At 41.2% G+C, this 25,555-nt stretch overlaps 1 protein-coding gene across 1 annotated transcript in view; it reads right to left on the reverse strand.

Moving 5' to 3' along the window:
* Positions 1 to 25,555, reverse strand: part of PLEKHD1 (pleckstrin homology and coiled-coil domain containing D1) — a 95,962-nt gene that overhangs the window by 60,943 nt on the left and 9,464 nt on the right. Inside the window, exons 2-4 of the mRNA XM_030215102.1 lie at positions 21,473 to 21,566; positions 12,801 to 12,890; positions 7,167 to 7,243 (exon numbers count right to left, since the gene is read on the reverse strand). Of these exons, the coding sequence (XP_030070962.1) occupies positions 7,167 to 7,243; positions 12,801 to 12,890; positions 21,473 to 21,566 (261 nt within the window). The remainder of the gene's footprint in view (positions 1 to 7,166; positions 7,244 to 12,800; positions 12,891 to 21,472; positions 21,567 to 25,555) is intronic.

The following is a 25,555-nucleotide window of genomic DNA, read 5'->3' on the forward strand; positions in this document are numbered from 1 at the left end:
TGACGACACAAAGTTATTCAAAGTTGTTAAATCGTGAGAGGATTGTGAAAAATTACAAGAGGACCTTACGAGACTGGGAGACTAGGCGTCTAAATGGCAGATGACGTTTAATGTGAGCAAGTGCAAAGTGATACATGTGGGAAAGAGGATTCTGACTATAGCTACGTAATGCAAGGTTCCACGTTAGGAGTCACCAACCAAGAAAGGGATCGGCGTTGTTGATGATACGTTGAAATCCTCTCAGTGTGCTACGGTGGCTAAGAAAGCAAATAGAATGTTAGGTATTATTAGGAAAGGAATGGAAAACAAAAGTGAGGGCGTTATAATGCCTTTGTATCGGTCCATTGTGAGACTGCACCTCGAATATTGTGTTCAATTCTGGTCACCGCATCTCAAAAAAGATATAGTGGAATTAGAAAAGGTACAGAGAAGGGCAACGAAAATGATAAAGGGGATGGGACAACTTCCCTTTGAGGAAAGGCTGAAGCATCTAGGGCTTTTCACCTTGGAGAAGAGATGGCTGAGGGGAGATAGAGGTTTATAAAATAATGAGTGGAGTGGAACGGGTAGACATGATTCGTTTGTTTACTCTTTTCAAAAATACTAGGACTAGGGGACATGTGATGAAGCTACAAAGTAGTAAATTTAATACGAATCGGGGAAAAATTTCCTTCACTCAATGTGTAATTAAACTTTGGAATTCGTTGCCAGAGAGTGTGGTAAAGGCGGTTAGCTTAGCGGGGTTTTAAAAGGGTCTGGACAGCTTCCAAAACGAAAAGTCCATAGACCAATTTTAAATTGACTTGGGGAAAATCCACTGCTTATTTCTGGGATAAGCAGCATAAAATGTATTGAGCTTTTACGGGATCGTGCCAGGTATTTGTGACCTGGATTGGCCACTGTTGGAAACAGGATGCTGGGCTTGATGGACCTTTGGTCTGTCCCAGTGTGGCAATGCTTATGTACTTATGTTGCTTTTAAGTTTTCCACCTTGCCGCCTCATTCCATGTCCTGTAGTTTTATAGCCTCTCAGTTTTTGGAAAAGGTTGTTTTGTCCCTTATTATACTACTACTACTTATCATTTCTATAATGCTACAAGACATTTGCAGCGCTGTACACTTGAACATGAAGAGACAGGCCCTGCTCGACAGAGCTTACAATCTAATTGGGACAGACAAACAGGACAAATAAGAGATAAGGGAATTATTAAGGTGGGAATGATAAAGTACGGGTACTGAACAAGTGAGTAAGGATTAGGAATTAAAAGCAGCATCAAAAAGGTGGGCTTTTAGCCTAGATTTGAAGACGGCCAGAGATGGAGCTTGACGTACCGGCTCAGGGAGTCTATTCCAGGCATATGGTGCAGCAAGATAGAAGGAACGAGTCTGGATTAGCAGTGGAGGAGAAGGGTGCAGATAAGAGAGATTTACCCAGTGAACAGAGTTCCCGGGGAGGAGTGTAGGGAGAGATAAGAGTGGAGAGGTACTGAGGAGCTGCAGAGTGAATGCACTTATTATCTTTCAAGAATTTAAATGTCTGTATCATATCTTTCCTATCCCTCCTGTCCTCCAGGCTATATATTTTCAAGTCTTCAAGTCTCTTCTGGTACAGACCTCATAACATTTTGATTGCTTTCATCTGATCAATTTGAGCCTTTTTACATTCTTGGCAAGATAAGGCCTCCAGATCTGAACACAGTACTCCAATGCAGTCTCACCAATGACTTGTACAGGGGCATTATTATCTCCTCCTTTCTGCTGGTTATGCCCCTCTCTTTGAAGCCAAGCATCCCTCTGACCTTGGCCTTCACCTTGTCACATTGTTTTGCCACCTTCGGATCTTCAGCCACTATAACCCTAAGTTCTTTTTCTTGGTCTGTGCATATCAGCCTCTCAACTCCTATTGTATATAGTCCCTTTGGATTTCTGCACCCCAAAATAAAATCCCAGGAGCATTATCAACTAAATGAACTCATGGTGCTGCTCCATCTTCTCAAGGTGAAAAGTACAAGCTTAGTGGGCCAGATTCTGTAAGTGACATCTAAAATCTAGACATGTCCAAAAAAAAAAAAAAAAGCATGTAGAATAGGGCAGGGAAATTCGCCTACATTCAGGAGTGGCCATTTATGCCACTGAAAACCAGGTGTACATACCCACGCCTAAATGTAAGTGTGTTCCTCCGAATTCTATAACAACATGCGTAAATTTGAGTAATGCCCCCAACACATCCACACTCCTCCCATGTTCACACCCCCTTTTTAGCTATGCGCATTAGAATTTACACGTGTGTAAATTCCAGTTATTGCCAATTAGTGATAATAATTGGTTATCGGCCAATTATGACAACTAATTATCTATTACTCAATTGAGTAGTACAAAATTTAATGTTCGCTGCTTGCCTTGCTTTATATGGAATCTGGGGAGTGTATTATTCTTCCCACAGATAAAGTGAGAAGTAATTTTCAAAGAAGTCTTCTATGCATAAATGCTCATTTACCTGAGAAAATCCCTTTAAAAATTGTTCCATATTGTGCACATACATATACCATGTGGATCTTGATGTATGTATGTATGTATTTAGATCCCCATGTATATGCAGAATGGTTGCATCGGAAGCTTTATGTTAATACACTTTCCAGCTTATAATTGAAAAAGAAAAACGCCTATATTGCGACCCAAATCGGGAGATAGACGTTTATCTCACAAAAACGAATATAGCGGTATAATCGAAAGCCGAATTTGGACGTTTTCAACTGCACTCCGTCGTGGATGCGGACAAAGTTGATGGGGGCGTGTCAAAGGCGTGGTGAAGGCGGAACTGGGGCGTGGTTATCGGCCGATCAGAGATAGGCGCCTTTCGCCGATAATGGAAAAAAATATGCGTTTGTAGCGAGAATTTAGGGCACTTTTCCTGGACCCTGTTTTTCCACGAATAGGGCCCCAAAAAGTGCCCTAAATGACCAGATAACCACTGGAGGGAGTCGGGGATGACCTCCCCTGACTCCCCCAGTGGTCACAAACCCCCTCCCACCACAAAAATATGCCGTTTCACAACTTTTTATGTTCACCCTCAAATGTCATACCCACCTCCCTGGCAGCAGTATGCAGGTCACTGGAGCAGTTATTAGGGGGTGCAGTGGACGTCAGGCAGGTAGACCCAGGCCCATCCCCCCCCACCTGTTACACTTGTGCTGGTAAATGGGAGCCCTCCACACCGTCCCCCAAACCCACTGTACCCACATGTAGGTGCCCCCCTTCACCCCTTAGGGCTATAGTAATGGTGTAGACTTGTGGGTGGTGGGTTTTGAGGGGGATTTGGGGGGCTCAACACCCAAGGGAAGGGTGCTATGCACCTGGGAGCTCTTTTACCTTTTTGTTTTTTTTGTAAAAGTGCCCCCTAGGGTGCCTGGTTGGTGTCCTGGCATGTGAGGGGGACCAGTGCACTACGACTCCTGGCCCCTCCCACGAACAAATGCCTTGGATTTATTCGTTTTTGAGCTGGGCGCTTTCATTTTCCATTATCGCTGAAAAACAAAAACGCCCAGCTCACAAATTGTCGAATAAAACATGGACGTCTATTTTTTCCCAAAATACGGTTCGGTCCGTCCCTTCACGGACCCGTTCTCGGAGATAAACGCCCATGGAGATAGACATTTTCATTCAATTATGCCCCTCTTTGTGTTTGAATTGTTAAATAAGACTTGTTATTACTAGTGAAAGAGCAAGTTGATACTGTTTGGAATAGTTTCTCTATAGCAGGTGAGAAAGTGAGAGAGTTTATTGTGAAGGGTTTATCACCTGCCAGGGCTCAGTTAGATCCATGCTCGTCTGCATTGTTTAGATCAATTCCTGATGTGATTGTGCCTTTTTTGAACAATTTGGTAAATAAATCTTTGCAAGAAGGGTTTTTGGTAAACTCTCTTTAACAGGCGACTGTTAAACTATTGTGGCTTACATTGTTCCGTAATGGCGATCGCCATTTCCGGAATGAGAAATACAGAGTTATATTGCATTAAGGTTCGTAGGTGACAGAGAGGGGGATAATCAAATGGGGGCACCCATCTCTAAGGACGGCCCCGTAAAGGGGTGGGGCAACCCATATTATCGAAACAAGATGGACGTCCATCTTTCATTTCGATAATACGGTCAGGGACGCCCAAATCATAAAATTTAGGTCAGCCTTAGAGATGGTCGTCCCCAGTTTTTGGCGATAATGGAAACTGATTTTAAACCAATATTTAGCTATGGTTATTGAGAAGGCAGCGTTGCATCAACTGAAGGATTTTATGGAAGATTGACATCTGTTGGATGATTTTCAATATGGCTTCAGGTCAGATCATAGTGTAGAATTTTTATGGTTATCTATGCTTGATGAGTTAAGAATTGGTATGGATCAGAATATATGTTTTTGTGTTGTTACACTAGATATTGCATCTGCTTTTGACACCATTGACCATCAGCTTTTACTTAATATATTAAGGGGCCCTTTTACAGGGCACGGTAGGCTCTATGCACGTGAAGCACGCCAAAATGAAACTACTGCCAGGCTAGCGTGACAAATTATTTTTTTCTCTTTCCTACCACGAGTGGCATTTCCAGTGTTAATCAGCAGTTGGCGCGCACCGACCCGGTCACCGCACATATAGTTCAAGAGCCCTTACTGCTAGATCAATGGGTGATGTTAAGAGCTCAGGCCATAAATAGGTGCGTGCTGGTTTCAATTTTACCACAGGCCCTTTTCCTGGCCCTCTGAAGAGACCTTTTTCCCAGACATGGTAAAAACTGGCCTGACGCACGCCAAAAACACACACCCACAGGCCACTTTTTGCTGAGGCTTCATAAAAGGCCCCTATCTGATTTTGGTATTCATGGACATGTGTTGTCATGGTTTAACTCTTATTTGCAGGGTAGACCATTTCATGTCAAAGTACAGGAAACTTTCTGAAATTTTTTCTATTTCACGAGATGTATCACAGGGATCTGCTCTGTTGGCAGTTTTATTCAATTTGTTTATAGTTTCTCTTGGAAAAGTGTTTCAGAACTTGCAAGTTTCTTATAGAATGTATGCAGATGATATGCAGTTCTTTTTTCCCCTTGAAAAACATAGTCATGATCCTAATTGGATGGGACAGCACAAATCGCCACTGAATATCTCTAAAACAGACATAATATATGTGGGTAGAACACTTTAATTCATCTCTATCAATGAGTTTTGAATACCAAGGAGAAAAGATTATGAAACCATTTTTTGTAGTTTTGGAGGTTTATTTGGAAGTTACTCAGGGAACTTGAGGTGCCCAGGTATTTATCTGGGGAAGGAGTGAGCTAGTGATTAAATGTGGCAACAATTACAGAGTAAGGGAGAGGAAAACATGCTACAAGATAGCTAACATTGTACGAAGGGCGCTATTACATACATTTTTGATCTCTGAAAAGGATGTTTTCCAGAAAACAGTTGTCTCCTGAACATATGCTCTTATGATCCCATTGTTTGCTTTGTATCCTATAAGTATGATATGATATATAATATGGCATAGTGCTTATGTCCCGCTAAATCCCAAACCAAATGGTGGTTCAAAGCAGGTTATAGACTAATCACATATTAAAAACCAGAAAGAGAAGAAATAATTTCTGCAGATTTCAGGCATATTTCCTGAATAAATATGTTTTAAAAATCCTTACGAACAGTGTAAGAGGTAACAGAATGCAGGTCCTCAGGTAATAAGAGCCAGAACTGAACAGCTTGATAACTAAAAGATTTTTCTAGAATTCTCTTATGCTTAATGCCAACAAACGAAAAAAGAGTAAGAGAAAAGGATCTCCTGTTCTTGAGGATCTCTTGAAAAGAAAGACCACCAAGTTTAACATATATTCTGGACTGATTCCATTAAACATTTTAAATACCAAACAAGCTCATTTAAAAGAAATGTGGGCTTGTACAGGTAACCAGTGTAGGGAAATCAGGGCTGAAGTAATACTATCATGCTTCTTTAAATGGAATATGAGTCTGGCGGCAGCGTTCTATAAGATCTACAATTTAGTTTGTAATTTAACAGTGATAGACGAATACAAACTGTTAACAGTAATCTAGATGGGATAATGCGAGATCCTGAACTAATACAACAAAATGTTTTTTTGTCAAAATAATGACAAACATTAAGCAACATAAGTACATAAGTATTGCCATACTGGGAAAGACCAAAGGTCCATCGAGCCCAGCATCCTGTTTCCAACAGTGGCCAATCCAGGTCACAAATACCTGACAAGATCCCAAAAATGTACAAAACATTTTATACTGCTTATCCCAGAAATTGTGGATTTTCCCCAAGTTCATTTAATAATGGTCTATGGACTTTTCCTTTAGGAAGCTGTCCAAACCTTTTTAAAACTCTGCTAAGCTAACCACCTTTACCCAGTGGCGTTCCTAGGGGGGGGACACCCGGGGCGGCGCCCTGCCCCCCGGGTGCAGCGCCCCGCCCCCCTGATGCAGCGCGGACCCCCCGGCGAAAGACACCCCCCCGCGAAAGAGCCCCCCCCCCGGGTGTATGCTGCTGGGGGGGGGGGGGGGTGCCGTAGCATGCTCCTGCTGCAAGTTTACTAACTTTGCTCGTTGGCTGCAGCTCCCTCTGCCCCGGAACAGGAAGTAACCTGTAATCCGCCCATGCCCCTCCCATGGCCACACCCCCTTCTCAGGTGCATGCTGAAGGATTTGTGCATGCAACTTCATACAATAGATACTACTACTACTACTTATCATTTCTAAAGCACTACTAGACGTGCACAGCGCTGTACACTTGAACATGAAGAAACAGACAAACAGGACAGACAAACAGGAAAATCAATAGATAAGGGAATATTAAAGTGAGGATGAAAAAATAAGGGTTCTGAACAAGTGAATAAGGGTTAGGAGTTAAAAGCAGCAACAAAAAGGTGGGCTTTTAGCTCTCAGCAAGATGCGTACGTAAATCCAAATTCTTGCCAACTGGCACCAATAATTGTTAGCCTCATTAGTCAATTATATTGCATGTGCCAATTGGGCACACGCCTAAATTTGCGAGCACAATTTTAAGCGCCATTTATAGAATTCCTCTGCACAGTTGTTACTGTTACTAAATTATTGTTAATATGAGGCTAAGGACAGAAAAAAAAACAATCTAATTACTTACACTTTTCCTGATTCATGCAGCATTTCTAGCCACTGAGCCTGCTCAAACTCCGACTCTGCTGCCAACATGATATTACCCTGGAGGAGAGAAACAAAAGCATCATGGCAGATACAAATTTGAATGCAGCTGAAAATATCAGAATTTATGTCTCCCACTGAAGGTGCTCTGACACTTTCAGAACTGAAGCACTGATGGTGGCATTATTGTGATTTCTGTAGCGCATATCAGAGGTTTGTAGCGCTAGATAAAGACACTTAGGGCTAGATTCTATATATGGCACTTGAAAATTCTGCTTTAACAACACACATAGAGTATAGAAATGACCATGCCCCACCCATGGCCACACCTGCTTTTCAAGTTTGACTTAAAATTTAGGCACACCACATTACAGAACACGCTTAGTGAGTTGTGCTTATAAATCTTAATTTATGCCAGTTAGTGCTGATAATTGCTTGTTAACATCCAATTAACAGCACTGATTGGCTAGTTAACCAATTAAGTTATAAGCATTGTCATAGAATATGCTTCGATTGTGCATGGAAATTAAGGCGCCATATACAGGATCACGGGGTTAATGGATAATCTCTACTCCTTGGACTTTACGGCAATTCTTTACCAGAGTGCCTATTTTTAAGCACCTAGAGGGTGTCTATATGGTGCCTACTGTTTCCTCTAAGCTGAGTGGGAGTCCTCCACCTACAGTCCTGCCAGTGAGTACATAAGTATTTCCACACAAAGGTCCTTCAAGCCCAGCATCCTGTTTCCAGTAGTGGTCAATTCAGGTCACAAATACCTGGTAAGATCCCAGAAAACTCAAAACATTTTATGCTGGTTGTCCCAGAAATAAGCAGAGTATTTTCCCCAAGTCAATTTAATAATGGCCTATGGGCATTTCGTTTAGGAAGTCGTCCAGACCCTTTTAAAACCCAGCTGAGCTAACTGCCTTTACCACATTCTCTGGCAACGAATTCCAAAGTTTAATTACACGTTGAGTGAAGAAATATTTTCTCCGATTCGTATTAAATTTATTACTTTGTAGCTTCATCGCATGCCCCCTAGTCCTAGTATTTTTGGAAAGAGTAAACAAAGTCCACTCCACTCATTATTTTATAGACCTCTATCATATCTCCCCTCAGCTGTCTCATCTCCAAGCTGAAGAGCCCTAGATGCTTCAGCCTTTCCTCATAGGGAAGTCGTTCCATCCGCTTTATCATTTTCATCGCCCTTCTCTTTACCTTTTCTAATTCTTCCACTATATCTTTTTTGAGATGCGGCGACCAGAATTTTTTTTAAAAAATTTTTATTTATCATTTTACTTAATTACATTCACATTTATCACGTAAATGTAAGGAAAAACAGAAATTAATATAAGGAAAAAGAAAAAACATTTTCTCTCAACAATATATAGAATTGTCCACAATTGGGGGATCCAAGATCAGGAAAACAATCTCAAAGAAAATAAGAAAAACACCAAGTGGTTAATCTTACAAATTCATATTTTCTGAGGGAGGAAGGTTAATCGGTAATTGCAGCTGGTACAGTGGTAACTAAAGGAAGTTGCTGCAGAGGGTTCTTCATCTGTTCTTTTAACTTCCACAAACTCTTGTAATTTCTTGGGTTCAACAAATAAGTAATAAGGAAATAAAACACTTACAAGGGAATCGACCAGAATTTAACACAATATTCGAGGTGCGGTCGCACCATGGATCAATACAAAGGCATTATAACGTCCTCACTTTTATTTTCCATTCCTTTCCTAATAATACCTAACATTCTATTTGCTTTCTTAGCCGCTTCAGCACACTGAGCAGAGAATTTCAACGCATCATCAACAATGACGCCGAGAACCCTTTTTCGGTCGGTGATTCCGAACGTGGAACCTTGCATTATGTAGCTATAGTTCGGGTTCCTCTTTTCCACATGCATCACTTTGCACTTGCTCACATTAAACGTCATCTGCCATTTAGACGCCCAGTCTCCCAGTCTCGTAAGATCCTCTTGTAATTTTTCACAATCCTCTTGCGATTTAACCAAATTTAATTACCTCACTAGTTACTCCCATATCTAGATCATCTATAAATATGTTAAAAAGCAGCGGTCCCAGCACAGACCGCTGAGGAACCCCACTATCTACCCTTTTCCATTGAGAATACTGACCATTTAACCCTACTCTCTGTTTTCTATCCTTTAACCAGTTTTTAATCCACAATAGGACACTACCTCCTATCCCATGACTCTACAATTACTTTGTCAAACGCCTTTTGAAAATCCAGATACACAATATCAACCGGTTTGCCTTTATCCACATATTTGTTCATCCCTTCAAAGAAATGTAATAGATTGGTGAGGCAAGATTTCCCTTCACTAAATTCATGTTGGCTTTGTCTCATTAATCCATGCTTGTGAACATGCTCTGTAATTTTGTTCTTTATAATAGTCTCTACCATTTTGCCCGGCAGTAATGTCAGGCTCACCGGTCTATAATTTCCCGGATCCCCTCTGGCACCTTTTTTAAATATCGGCATTATATGGGCTACCCTCCAATCTCAGTACTCTGGGATGAATACCATCTGGTCCAGGAGATTTGCTACTCTTCAATTTGTCAAATTGCCCCATTACATTCTCTAGGTTTATAGAGATTTCATTCAGTTTCTCTGACTTATCAGCTTTGAATACCATTTCTGGCACCGATATCTCTCCCAAATCTTCCTTGGTGAAGACCGAAGCAAAGAATTCATTTAATCTCTCCGCTATGGTGCTGTTTCACTATCACATTTTGAATAGTGAGGGATAGGCAAGCTCTGCAGGACTCCAGGGAACCTGCCTGTCTCTATTGACTGAAAATACACCATTGAAGCACCACCACCCACTGGCAGCAATGTAGTTGGATGACTCCTGCTCAGCTTAGAGGGTACAGTGACGGTACATATTTTATAAAAGAAAGTAGGTGCAGGTAAAATACATGCCTGTGATTTAGGCACAAGCATTTACACCAGCCACAAGGCTGGTGTAATTGCTCAGGCCTAAATTGTTGGAATGTGTTTAACCTATAGAATTCAGTAATTATTGTTACTATATGCTCCCTGCCTACACTCCACCTAAATGCTGCACATGTGTACGCTCACCTTCAATCTATACACTATTGCATTTATGCACCTATTTATAGAATAGAGCATAGCTAGAATTTATGGAATAGAGCGTAGCTGGAATTTTGGCATTTATGTACATACTGCACACATATGCATGAATATGCCAGTACTATAATCATTTATGCGTGTGTTAGGCGCATAAATGTTAACGCCTTCTTTATGGAATTACCCCCTTACAGTCTTGACAATATACACAGGATCCACAACAAAAAAAATGAGAGCCTGAGTTAAGGTAGCAAGGCCATGACTCAATATGTTTGTACGAGACCAGCGTTAGCAAATTTGTGAAAAATGATCTCTTTAAATAAAGACAACTCAATAGCATTATAAATGATGATTTATACTAATTTTATTTAAAAACGTATAAACCACATTTCCTGGCTAAAAAGTCCCAACAAAGCAGTCTATGAAAACACTAACCTTGCAATATAAAAAATAATGTATGCCAAAATTAAAGTAACACCAATGAGAAAAATCAACTAATAATGTGTAAAACACTACACTAAATCACATGAATAATAAGATGCATGAAGCATATCAAGGGACATCCCGGCAGTCATTTTGATTGAGGCAGGAGTGACAAGGGATTGTTCCTGCCCAGAAGAGGTCACTAGACCACCAGGGCATTTAAAGGTAGGCCTGGGGAGGGCCTTTGGGTGATGGGAGGTGGGTTGTGGTGGATGGGAGGGCCTGGGAGGGCCCATGAAGACCCATTCTTTGCTGGGGGAGGCCCAGGAGGACCAGCTTTCTACTAGGGAGGGGGCACCATTTTCGATTTGAGTTTTGGTTTTGGCCAAAACCAAGCGACAAATTTTGGCTGCTGATTCAGGTTGGTCAAAACCAAGAACCCCAGTTTCAAGTGCCCTCTAAGGGCAGAGTTGCAATGTATGTGCATTTTATATAAAATAGGCAAGTACATGCTTAACTTAGAAGTACACATTTATACCAACTTCAGAATAGCAGTAAATATATGTATCACAAGGGTGTAGCTATGGGTGAGCATGTGAGGGCATGGGCCTATACACTTTCAACTCAGGCTCCTCCAGTAGCAGTGTGCACCACTGATGTAGCTGGTGGGGATTTCCAAAGTCCTATCAGCTGAAGATATTCTCAGCCCAAACCCCCAGGCCATAAAACTATGTTGGCACACAGTACTCAAGGATCCCTGTCAACCAAGATATTCATTTTTTAAATTTGATGAGGGGGTGGAGATGGAGGTGGGGGAGATTAGACGAGGAGCGTGAGGTGGAGAGGAAATGCACTGTTGGCATACCTAAAAATCACCTCCTGACTACACCACTATCAGCATTTGTATGCTATTCTGGCTGGATCTGGGAGCTGATTTTATAAAGGCACATAAGGAATTATGTTGCTTTTAGAAAACAGGGTTAAAATAGGTGGTTTTTTTGGCCTTTTCACATAGGTGCCCTGTTATAAAATCAGGTCCATAGTGTACCTTTCACAGTTTTCAGACAGGCCCATTTATCCAGGTAAACTGTTCTTGACCAGGATGTGTCTTTGAAAAGTGTTCTTCAAATGATGTATTTAATTATCTAAGCCATTAAGGCTAGCATGATATCATCATGACAGAAATCCTTCTAAAGCTTGGTGGTCATTTAGTCCCTTGGTAATAACAACTGATAGTCAAATCATTTTTAAAGGTTAGTTGGCCAGCAGATTGTGCTGCACTGCCAACACATCATGGTGCCTAGGTGGCCACTTACAAATGAAACTACTGGCCAAATATACTGTTATGGTTATTGTTTTCCATTTGGACACTGGATTCCTGCCATGACTTTTGAAGCACAAACATTATCGTCTTTAGGTCCAGATTTTATTGACTCAGGGATGCAACAAAATGCAGTCTGAGATCAGAAGAAGCAGAAAGTGACTTCTCCACCGTTATACTGAAGCATGCATCTCCCTGTTACAGTTCAGCAAGATTTCACCAGGGCCTTCATATTTCTTCTGAAGAAGGATATTAAAGATAGGGTTACCATATTTGGTCCCCCCAAAAAGAGGACACATGCCCCACCCCCACCCCTTTCACCCCCGCCCCCCACACCCCCCTAAGGGTGTCCTATCCCCTAGTCCCCTCTCCTTACCTTACTCTACCACCCTGGTGGTCTAGTGAGGCTGCTTCAACTCTCTGCAGCCATTCTGAATTGGCGCCGGGACCGTCAGCATTGCAAGGGGAAGAGAGAGAATGCAGGGCAGTGCTCTGGGCAGGAAAGAGGGGGCTCTTTCTTGCCCCAAAGAGGTCACTAGACCACCAGGGCAGTAGAGTAAAGTAAGGGGAGGGGATAGGACACCATTAGGCCCACCCGCCAGCCTGCCTGTTTGTTTGGAAATCCGGACAAACGGGCAGGCTGGCAAAACCTGACCAGTTGCCCGGCCATGTCCTCAAAAAGAGGACATGTCTGGGTAAAACCAGACATATGGTAACCCTAATTAAAGATATATTCTGCAGACCACGGTCACTTACATGAAAGTCTTTGTGGGAAATCGTGATTGCAAAAGGCATGTTGGGTTCTTCTTTGGCATCTACAGCACAGCCTCCCAAAGGAATAACACCCTATTAACCAAAGTATGCTGATTATTTGATAACATTTAGCTCTATAGTTAAGAGGCACAGTTAGCATAGAACAGAACAATAGACTGAACTCAGCAAGGGTACAATACAGGCAGAGGAAGTGACCAAGTGGTTAGTAGAATGGGCTGAGAACCAGTGAAACCAAGGTTCAAATACCACATCTATCACTCATACTCATTGTGGGCCTGAGCGTGTTATTTAGAGGCTCGTTTTCAAAGCACAAAGTCACATAGGTTACTGACTGACTGCAAGGTTGAGGCAATCATTGAAGTGCTAATAAAGCAATTAGAATGAGCTCTGACCTCACTTCCTCTTTTACTTTACTGCAGTTCACTGCAGGATCCAGGAACCAGAATGCTCAGCTAAAGAAGATGTGCTTTTAGCAGTTGCTTTGCTTTTCTCTTTTTTATTTCTTCAAATGTTTGCAGATGTAACAGGCATTAGTAGGAACTTAGATGCCTTATTGCTTACTATGGTCTAGTCTCATGCTATGTAAATGAGGGGGTGGTGATTAAAGTGGGCACCTGCATTATTATGTCTTTGCTTCTAGTTCAAGCTTATGTCACTCTGAAACCCTGTTTATTCTACTTCTTCCACCTCTTCCAAATATTGGTGATGTTAGAATAGTGAGTTTACAATGCATGTTGGTACCAAAGGCTATTAGGGATGAGCATATGTCATTTTTAACCAAAACAACAAGAAAAATCTGATATATTTTTTTTTTTTGGGGGGGGGGGGGATTTCTCAGCTCATCAATAACATGCACTATTGCTCAACAGTACACAATGGGGTCCTTTTACTAAGCCACTGTAAAAAGTGGCCTGCGGTAGTGTAGGCACGGGTTTTGGGCGCATGCAAAATTATTTTTCAGCACGCCTGTAAAAAAGGCCTGTTTTTTTCTTTTTTCCTGAAAATGGATGTGCGGCACAATCAAAATTGCTGTGCATCCATTTTGGGTCTCAGACTTTATCGTCAGCCACAGACTTAGCGGTAAAGAATTTGGGCTGTAATGACCAACGCGCGTCAGATGCCACTTGGCACATGTCCGCTACGCGGGCCAGAAAATAAAAATTTTTTTTCAGATGTGCGTGTCGGACATGTGCCAAAAATGAAATTACCACAAGAGCCACACGGTAGTTGGGCAGTAAGTCCATTTTGGCGTGCATTGGGTGCACGTAGACACTTACGCAGCTTAGTAAAAGGGGCCCAATATTTATCGGTGGAGGAGTGGCCTAGTGGTTAGGGTGGTGGACTTTGGTCCTGAGGAACTGAGTTCGATTCCCACTTCAGGCACAGGCAGCTCCTTGTGACTCTGGGCAACTCACTTAACCCTCCATTGCCCCAGATACAAATAAGTACCTGTATACAATATGTAAACCGCAGTGAGCCTGCCATGAGTGGGAAAGCTTGGGGTACAAATGTAACAAAAAAAAAAAAATCAGTAGACACTATTGAAATATAGCAATAGGTTGCTAAATTGTGCATGTTATTGATCAATAGTGCATGCTGCTGAGCAACAGTTCACACTGTTGATGATGCTGCCTCCCAAATATATACAGTAGTACCTTGGTTTTCGTTGACGTCGTATTTCATTCATTTTTTTGACGAGAAATTTGTCTCGGTTTTTGTTGGTTGCCTCAGATTTCGTCGAAAAAGAAGGACGTCCATCTCCCAATTTGTATCGGAAGATGGACGTCCTTCTCCCAATTTTGGGCGCCCTCGTTAATTGCCTCGGTTTTCATCAGTTTTGGATTTCGCCGATTGTTTTCGGGCGGATTATTGACGAAAATCGAGGTTTCACGGTATATTTTAAAAAAAAACAACTAAACACAAAGAAAATCCCATAAATAAGATGGGAAATTAAACAAACTGAAAAATGTTGGCTTCCACACCCCTAGAGGTAGCAGAAGGTATAAGGGGCTATTCTATAAATTTGCACCTCATTTTAGGAAACCACAAACAGGTGCACTTAGGGGCCCTTTTACTAAAGGGTTGGCGCATGGCAATAGGCTTGCCATGCGCCAATCTGGAACTACTGTCGGGCTACCACAGGAGCTCAGTGGTAGTTCCCACTCCCAGTGCGCGCCATTTCTGGCGCCGGTGCTTACCCGGCAGTAATCGGGCACCGGTTACTATAGGGTTACCGCAGGAGCCCTTACCACCACCTCAATGGGTAGTGGTAAGTGCTCCCCCTGAAATGGCCATGTGGCAAGTGATTCACTTACCACGGCCATTTCTTTTCCAGAAAAAGGTAACCTTTTACCTGCTGATGCTAGCATGGGCCCCTTTTTACTGCAGTTTAGTAAAAGGACCCCTTGTGACAATTCTATAATGTCTTGAAGGTGCATCTAAACCATTGTAGAATACCAGAGGTGGCCGGGTCAAATCCCACTTCTGCTCCTTGTGATCTTGGGCAAGTCACTTAACCCTCCATTGCCCCAGGTACAAACTTAGATTGTGAGCCCTCCTGGGATAGAGAAATATCCAGAGTACCTGAATGTAACTCACCTTGAGCTACTACAGAAATAGGTGTGAGCAAAATCTAAATAAATAAATAAATAAATAGTGCGAAGCTGCTTGGGCATGTCAAACATTAGGTGCACCAATTTGTGTCATGCCAATGGCTAGTGTAAAAAGCTGGTGTGCCTAAGTGCAGCAATCAACACAAGCAACTGACAGTACTCTATAATTTGCATGCATCACGACATGTGGCACGATATTGGTACCTATATTTAGTTGCCAGTTTATAGAATGAGGCAGAGAGTGACTTGCTATGTCAGTGGTCAAAGTGGCATTTGAAAGTAGAATAAAGTTGAACGTTCCTGTTTCCTAGCCCATTGCTCTAGCCACTAGGGTTAGGCATAATGTAAAGGAGCTGGCGATATATTATATAAGTGAAAATGGGGAAAATAAAAAAGCTGATTGAAGGTGTATTTGATTTTTTTGGAAAACACATATTTTAGTACAGGATGTGATTAATTCTGTTCAGCAAAATCAGCAAAAAAGCTTTCTTTTTGAGATTTTTTTTTTCAGCTGTAGAAGTAAAATTGAAAATTAATATGGCTGCCTTGCTTATATGAGTACTTCACATTTTAATAATAGCAAGCATTTCCGATATCACTTTTAACACTAATTATATTGTAATGTGGGAGGAAAATATAATTAGTGTTAAAAGTAATATCGGAAATGCTTGCTATTATTGAAATGAGTTGTAGAAGTAAACAATACGATGTTCAGAGAAAGAATGGTCTTATCCCAACAAAGGAATACAGAAGAGCCATTTTGTCTAGACATCTTTGTAAAACATTGAGAAATGTCATATAAATTTTAATTTACAGGAAACCACACATCTAGACCTGAAATGCTCATGTGATGCTAACAAAACACCATCAGAGACATTTCTCCACATAAAATGATTCATTTCCACGTATTTTATTGGCTACAATTTTTTTTTGACCCGACACTTCCTCCAACTTCTTTTGGCTTCCAGTTCTGGAATCTGCAGCCACCTGAAAATTCCCTCCCCCTTACTGCCAATATATCTAATTTCATCATTGCACCAACTGGGAATTTTCAGGAACACTTAGTCATGGGCCCTGAATCTGGCCACTGTTGCCTGGGTCAGCTGGGGCTGGGGATGCTGTAGAAGCTGGAGGAGGGGGGCAGGTGAAAGATGACTAGAACATCCTCCACCTGCCCCCCTCCCCCCAGCTTCTGCAGCATCCCCAGCCCTAGCTGGCCTAGGCAACAGAAACCAAGATGCAGGGATTGACCCAGGGACCTTTCACATGGCAGTGGGCAACACTTGCTGCCTGTGCCACCAGGCTGGCCTGCCATCATCTTCAGAGTGAAGGCTCAATAAATTTATAGACTAGCATAGATGGTCATCATACTTTGCATGAAACAAAAAAGCAATAATAAATAGAATAATCCCATTAGTTATACAGAGCTGGCGCTAGGCATAAGCAGACAAACTGATTAGGTTTTCATGTAACTCTAGGAGTCCCTAGACCTCCACTTTTTGCCCCTAACAGCCTCTCCTGTAATGAAATTGAAGGAAGCTGCAGTGGCAGTCAGTGAGTATGAGGCCTATCAGTCAATGTGTGCTCACATGCTCTTTTGTGGCCTAATCCTATTCCCCTACTTAGCATAGCAAGGCCTATATAGGCTAAGGTAATCAGCCTCCTAAACTCAATGTCAGAAGCAGAATAATCTGGTCAAAGTCATGATAACAATGAACTTCCTGCATCTGTTCAGCTGCAATACACCTTATCTTTGCACATACACAGATCTTCCAAAGAAATCTGGTGAGAACTAACCAATTATAAGGATTCCATTTATGGACATGTTTATTGGCAAAGGACAAAGCATAACACACCCAAAAGAAGCAAACCACAAAGTCTTGGCACAGCCTAGGCCAGTACATGTTCCAGGCACAGATGGGTGATAACCCATAGTCTGAGTGACAGCTTTTGGAATACAGGTTCCTGCTGATAGTTTCAAGAGAAGACAACCTTCAGGCATACACGTACAGATAAACATACAAGGACTTCCATCCGGTCTGCAAAAAGAAGCAACCATCCATGAGAGTGAACAGTTCTTCTGAGCAAATATAACTGACCTGTCTCAGTTCTTGATCTTATCACTTCTGCCCAAAGGAAAGAATCAGCTGATTGGGTGAGAAAAATGCTACACTTGTGGTAACTAAGAATAGCAAGATATTTCCTTGTGGGGCTGGATTACTGTAGGTTTTTGTGCTAAGTATTCCAGGATTACAATGAATTTCTGATAAATAGAAATAAAACAAAACAAAAAAAAGGTAAGATGATAACTTATTTATTGGACTAACAATATATTTTTCGACTACCTCTCAAAGGCAACACCCTGTTCTTTGAATCAGAAATGAGCAAAAGATGACAAAATATCAGAACATATAAGTGAAACATGGCATTCCAATGACAGTCTTATAGGGAAAGATAGGAATGGGGAGGAGGTCCTCAAACTTAGTAATTTTTTTTTTTGTACCCTGCACTTTCCCACTCATGGCAGGCTCAATGTGGCTTAGGTACTTATTTGTACCTGGGGCAATGGAGGATTAAGTGACTTGCCCAGAGTCACAAGGAGCTGCCTGTGCCTGCAGTGGGAATGGAACCCAGTTCCCCAGCACCAAAGTCCACCACTCTAACCACTAGGCCACTCCTCCACATCATTCAATATACAAAATGTGAAGAATGCTACACTGGAAAAACGGGACAGATGCTAAAGACAAGAATCAACTCACACCAACACAATATTAAACACTACAAAGCTAACCAGGGTGACACATCTGTGGGAGAGCACTTTGCAAGACCAGAGCATAGCATCAATGACTTTATGGTCAGAATACTAAGAGGGAATTTTAAAACAATCCAGGAATGAAAGGCCTTTGAAGTTAAGATGATGTTATGCAAAAGAGATCTTAACAGAGATCTGGGTTTCCTATCACTTTATGTAAATGTAAATATATATTTCACCTCAACTTTTACGTATAATACAATGCAGCAAAAATAAACTATATCAAGTCTACATTTCCAGAGAAAGAAAAGAATATAGTAAAAGGAAAACCAGATATATAAGGCAATTAGGATTACATTCTACCACATTTATTTATTTTAGCTTTTGCTCACACCTTTTTCAGTAGTAGCTCAAGGTGAGTTATATTCAGGAACTCTGGATATTTCTCTGTCCCAGGAGGGCTCACAATCTAAGTTTGTACCTGAAGCAATGGAGGGTTAAGTGACTTGCCCAAGATCACAAGGAGCAGCAGTGGGATTTGAACCGGCCACCTTGGGATTGCAAGACTGGTGTGCTAACCACTAGGCCACTCCTCCACATCACCTATTAATTAAGATTAGAACCCCTATTGATTGACAAAGAAATCACTTAGCCTCTCTTTTTTTTTAAAGCAATTGTTCCAGTTGAATAGGATTTTTGTAAAAAAATATAATTGGATTCAGGAAATTTGATTAAACATTTACAGAGGAACTTCAAAAAGAAGCTCACTCCTGCAGCCAAAACACATGGTTTTAACTGAAGAAATACTTTTCTATGCTGTTATGTGGCACAAGCCACATCTGGAAATATCTGAAGTTTACTACCCCTAAACAGGAAATCTTTCTTTCTGAAGTAATATTTTAATACTGTAATCTTATCTTTTCACATGTGAAGGTCACCAGAAGGGTGACTCACTCAATAATATTGTCTTGAGATGCTTCAAGGAAATTAGTTAAATTAAACATTTCTACAGGATTCAATATACCCAGTTCACCCTCCCTTTGGTTCACCTTTATTGCATTTCAAGGCAAATAGTAACACGAGGAAATAATAATTTTATCAGATTCTGATATCATTAAAATCTCTTTGAGATATTTTCTAAACATTTTTTTTCAGCTGAAAGCAAAGAACATACTGGAAATTTCAAAATACATAAATTCCTACTTCTTGATTGGTTTTCCAGGGTCTCCAAGCTATCCTTGTTTCCTGATGTTCTTGCTGCAAGTAAACCTCCAAGCTAAGAGTCAATAGAAGACAAACGATTCTCCAGTTTTTGTAAATGAGATCACTTGATGGGAGAAATCACAAAGCTGAAACACTGGACCTCTCATTAGGTTTTCCAAACCATGAACAATCTTCTGAACATCTACCAGAGTTACTCCAGTAAGAGGGACAGAATATTCACTTCCAACCCTCTCACTCCAAATCACAGTCAATGAACTCAGTGGTAGAACTGACATTAAATTAGGGGTGGACTGATTTCTCTCCAGTAGGAAAAGAGAACTTGCTTGGGTATCACTTAATCCTACTGGATTCATAGGGGAGATAGGTGGAGGCAGGGTAGGTCTGTCTTCCAAACTGGGAGAAGCTCCCGAAACTAGTCTAGAAGATACAGTTGCCTGAAAGGTTCCTTGCTTTGGTAATAAATGTTTATCCATAGGAGATGCTATTCCATGAGAGCTTGAGTCTTTCACTTTCTCTTTTCACAATGGTCTCATTGCATTATCAAGCAAGAAGAAATACAAAAATGTACCTGAGAAGTCCAATAATCAGATGAAAAATATTTTCCGGGCACCAGGCTCTTGGGCTCCAAATGGGCAAGCCCCTTTGGTCTTCTGTACCCCTGTGGCCATGTGACACAGAAGCAGATGCGCTTTTTGTCTCTTCAGTCAGCTCTGATTAATGATGTCACAGAGGCTCACTAATGCTACTACCCAGCAGTGGAATCTTCCAGCAAGGGAGCATTCTCTCTCTCTCTCTCTCTCTCTCTCTCTCTCTCTCTCTCTCTCTCTCTCTCTCTCTCTCTCTCTCTCTCTCATACAGCATTATTCTCTTCTCTCTCATCTGAAGGCAGGAGCAGGTGCACTTTTATCTCTTCAGTCGGTCCTAATTGATGACTTCTCAGGGGCTCACACTCTCAGGTACTAACTACATTGCTCTTTTCTCTCCCACCAGAAGGCAGGGGCAGGTGTGCTTTTGATCAGTTGGCTCCAATCGAGATGTCACAGAGGCAAAATAATGTTACCACCCAACAGTGGAATCTTCCAACAAGGGAGCTCTCTTTCCCTCTCTCAGGTACTACATTGCTCTCTTCTCTCTCTCCTATCACATTATGAACCATAAAATTATACTGCTTTGTCACTTTCTGATTACCCATCTACATTTCTCTTTGTTTCTTGCCCCATCCTCCACCCCCTACTTTTCACCCTAAGAATGTGATTGGAAATGAATGTTTGTATGCTTCACTTATATATTCTGATATTTTGTCATCTTTTGCTCAATTCTGACCTGAAGAAGATGACATTGCCTTTGAAAGCTAGTCAAAAAATGAATCGTTAGTTCAATAAAAAGGGTATCATCTTATCTCTTTTTGTTTTGTTTTATTTCTATTTATTACCTGTGAAGTGGACTAACATAGCAACCACATTATCTTATGCAATAAATTTCTACTACTTTTGAAGAGCTTTCTGGTTTCATTGTATGCTACACACTTTTCACTAATTATTTGACCTTTAATGGAGATGGGTGAGAATATGTATGAATTAGGGGAAGGGAAAATAGAGAGTGGCCAGGAAAGAGGAAGATCTCATGAGGATCATGCTGAGAAAGGAGGAAGAAGAGACAGAAGTAGGAATCAAGCTGTTCAGGGGAAGGATGTGTTGTAAATCCTCCAGAACTTTCTAGTCTAGAACTCCCAATAGACTATGATCACTCTATTGTACAGGAATGCTATTCTCATCACCCTTGTATTACAGGGTTTGGACTGTATCATTGGAGCCGACTCTGTGGGTGCTTGAGCACCCCCAATATTGAGAAAATTCCTTGTATGTGTCCAGGGAGGGGTTATTTCATTTGGGCTTAGCACCCCCAATAATTTTGAAAAGTTGGCTCCTATGGACTGTATTATCTCCCATACAGAAGCTGTCTGTCTAATTTGAAAGACTGAACCAACCCTGCAGCAATTCCTTCAGGTGCAAAAAGAAAAGCAGCAGACTACACAGAGCAAGAAAATGCCATTTGAGCTATCTCACCTTCGGATGGATGTTGAAGTACTTATTACTTTCAAAACTTCTTTTTTCATTTTCAGCATAGTAAAGCAAAAAACTGTCTTTTATAATAAAGAACCTGGAAAGAAGAGACCAAACACTGTAATGATTAAATTCAATAATGAGGCAGCCTGAGGCTTCAGTACTTGTCCCAATAATGTAAATATATCTACACTAGACTGCACAGCAAGCAAGCTATCAAAACATATTTTTGAATTTCTTTTTTACTGGATACCTGTATAAAGAGTTCTTGTGGTTTTCCTAGTAATTAATACCATCTTCCCTAATTGACTAATGCAAGCCTGAGACAAGATGTAAGTAAATCTATTTGAGTACATAGCGTTCAAGACTGATAGGTAGCAATTGGCCAGACTACCAGTGATAGTCAGTGAGATTTACCAGGCAGGAGCGGCTCCTTCTGGTTAACTCCTGCTGACCAGGTCCTAACTGAATATTAGGCATTCCGCAGTGTCTGGTGAGTGCTGGGTCAGTCAGGCAGCAAAGCTAAGACGGGCCCAGAAGTTATCCAGGCAACATGGAGATTTAGTACAGATACCCGGTAACTCTCTGGGCAAGTAAGACCACATAAATAATAACACATTTATTTATAATCTGCATTATCTACAAATTCTAAGGGGAGAACAATTCACATATACAATAATATAAACAAACTATCAATACTTTACAGACATATCATTAAAAAAAACCCATTTCAGGTATCAATGTAAACCAGATAAAATAGGTCCTGGTTATTCCTCAATCCCATATGCTCGGAGAAAGAAATAGGTCTTTAATTCTTTTTTAAATTGTCCTATGTTTCATATTGCGTGAAGCTCGAATGGTAGGGTGTTCCAAAATTTGGGACCAATGATGGAAAAAATAGAAGACCTATAGTCTTCCAATCACACCATATGGTAAGATGGCACCTCAAGCAATGTTCAGCACTGCGTGCGTCTGGTAGCGCTATACATATGCTAATAATAATAATAATAGCCCTTGAGAGGATCTCAATGGACGCAGTATCTGGGTATCGACACTGAATATCGGTGGTATCTGGATAACTTCCACCATCCTCTGAAAATCCAAATATTCAGCGCCAGTAGCCACTGAAAATCTAGGTCAAAATCAGCCCATAGTGGCCAGTGCTTAAACCCCCCCCCCCCCCCCCCAAAACCTCTGCTAATCCCCAGGGGCTGAATACTGCCAATACTGCCCTCATTCATAAACCATTAATGCACTGCTTGTTATTAATGTGTTTATGCTTATTGCGAGAATTTGCTATAGTGCTGGTCATATCTAAATATAAAAGCAGTTTACAATAAAGTAAAAAGACAGAAGAAAAGAACTCCAATAATATGATAAGACAGCTAATAGTGAGAAGCAGAAAGACAAGATAATAGAAGCAGAGAACTGCCCCACAGATTCCCAACCTGCATCAAAGCCCAATAAATACCAAACTGAAAAGATGGGTTTAAAAACTCACTTTACATTTTGTGTAGGAAAGCTCAGACCACATTTTATAAGTCAAACACAGAGAACCCACATGGGCTACTATTACGACATGTGATTTTACCGCTAACTATTTTAGCACAGGTCCCATTTTATGCAATGAGACTTAGAGGGGTAGTGGAGGACGTCAGACTCACAGAAACAGAAGCCTGTGCGGCCACATCGGTGATCTGCAAGGGCAGGCTTCTACATGGAATGTTGCTAGTAGAGGAGTAGCCTAGTGGTTAGTGTCGCAGACTCTGATCCCAGGGAACTGAATTTGATTCCCACTGCAGCTCTTTGTGACTCTGGGCAAGTCACTTAACCCTCCATTGCCCCTGGTACAAAATAAGTACCTGAATATATGTAAACTGCTTTGAATGTAGTTGCAAAAACCTCAGAAAGGTGGTATATTGAGTCCCATTTCCCTTCCCCCCTTTCCCTTTTACAAAAGCGCAGTAGCATTTTTAGCGTGCACTAAATGCTAGAGACACCCATAGGGATATATGGGTGTCTCTAGTATTTAGCACATGCTTATTTTTAGCATGTGCTAAAAATGCTAGCGTGTACTCAGGGGCCATTTTACAGAGCAGCAGTAAGCCCACAGCTTGTTAAAAGGACCCCTTAGTTACTAATAACTGAGATTAACAGTAAAATAGCACGTCTTAACGGTAGCCCACATTGATAACTTCTCGTACTGACCTTTAAAAGCATCCACTCTGCAGCCCCCCATTACCTCTCCACTCTCATCTCTCCCTACATTCCTCCCGTGAACTCCGCTCACTAGACAAATCTCTCGTCGTCCCCCTTCTCCTCCACTGCTAACTCCAGGCTTCGTTCCTTTTCTCTCGCGGCATCTTATGCCTGGAATAGACTTCCTGGACCTATACATCTAGCTCCATCTCTACCTATTTTCAAATCTATGCTGAAAACCCACCTTTTCACTGCTGCTTTTTAGCCCCTAGCCACTACTCAATTGCCCTCCCCTTGTCCCTTCCTTCCTTCTCACCCATTACATCCCTCACCCGTAACTGTCTTGTCTGTCTGTATTATTTAGATTGCAAGCTCTTTTGAGCAGGGACTGTCTCTTTGTATCAGGTGTTCAGCGCTGCGTGCGTCTGGTAACGCTATACAAATGCTAATAATAATAATAACTTCACCCCTGAATGTAGCAGTGCAACAAAAGCCAAAGAAGCTGGGAGTCTGCTTTCCTGCTAACTTTCCCAAGCTCTTCAGTCTTTTCTCAAGTAAGAAGACAGACATCCACAGGTGAGAAATCAATCGCAATATAAAAACACAAATAACTCCCAAAAAGCTAAGTGATATTTTTCCACATTAAAAATAAATAACAGAAAACCATCCAGTGCTGTAAAAAGGTCACATTTTGCACTAAGGAGGTTGTTGTAATGACATCAGATCAACCCACAGAATCTTTATAATGTCATCAGATCACCATTATCTTCATGCTTTGATTGTACGGACTCCTCTTTCTTCACAGACCTGCTCGTTTTAGCATTGTACATAGTGCATCTGCAGTCACTGAATAAGTAAGAAGCTATATACTAAAAGTACTTTTGTGTGGTATCCAAAATTGCTAGCAAAATCTCTCAAGCATACTAAATCTAACTTGTGCAATGCAGATGTACAGCCAACTACATTTATAGTTTCTGACTAAAACTACACTTAATATATCTTGAAAAAAGATTATGGGGCCTGTTTGCTAAAGTGCAGTAAATCTTTGCACTTACCATACACTAAATGAAAAAAACTAATGCAGAGTTGGTGTGAAGCCTCTGTGCTAACTGTAGGGGGCATGCCCTGCACAGTTCCCTCTAAGCTGAGCGGGAGTCCTCCAACAACATTGCTGCCAGTGGAGGGTGCTGCCGATTCGATATTGTATTTTCAATTGCTAAGGACAGACGTGTCCTCTAGAATCCTGCAGAACTTGACCATTCCATGCTACTGAAAATGTGATATTGAAAGAGCAACCCCCACCCCCGGCAGCAATGTATTATTTATGGAATTATATAGAGCTATATTGTGATATCTGTTTATATATACATACAGATTTATTATTATTATTGTATTATCTTCAGACCATCAGAGGTAGAACTCCGTTCACTGGCGATACACCATATAGCATTTCACTTATGGTGACATAATTCATACCTTTCTCGTCATCGGTCTTAAATTTATATATATATATATATTTTATTTTTACTGTGTTCTTATTAAGAAGACAATATCTTTTTTACTTAGCTTTAGAGTCTCAATGTCTTGTCATGATGTTGGCTGATGGAGTCTGAGCATTCGATACTCTGTACAGAGACATAAAGGGGCATACCTTGAAAAAGCTTTATCAGCGAAATACGTGTCGGTATGCAGCCCCGACTCTCAGTCTGACAAGACATTGAGACTCTAAAGCTAAATAAAAAAGATTTTCAGGCTTATTTTCGAAAGAGAAGGGCGCCCATCTTTTGACACAAATCGGGAGATGGGCGTCCTTCTCCCAGGGTCACCCAAATCAGTATAATCAAAAGCCGATTTTGGGCGTCCCTAACTGCTTTCCATCGCGGGGAT

The sequence above is a fragment of the Microcaecilia unicolor genome, chromosome 9 (genome assembly GCF_901765095.1).
Source record: "Microcaecilia unicolor chromosome 9, aMicUni1.1, whole genome shotgun sequence".
In the NCBI taxonomy this organism is placed as follows: Eukaryota; Metazoa; Chordata; class Amphibia; order Gymnophiona; family Siphonopidae; genus Microcaecilia; species Microcaecilia unicolor.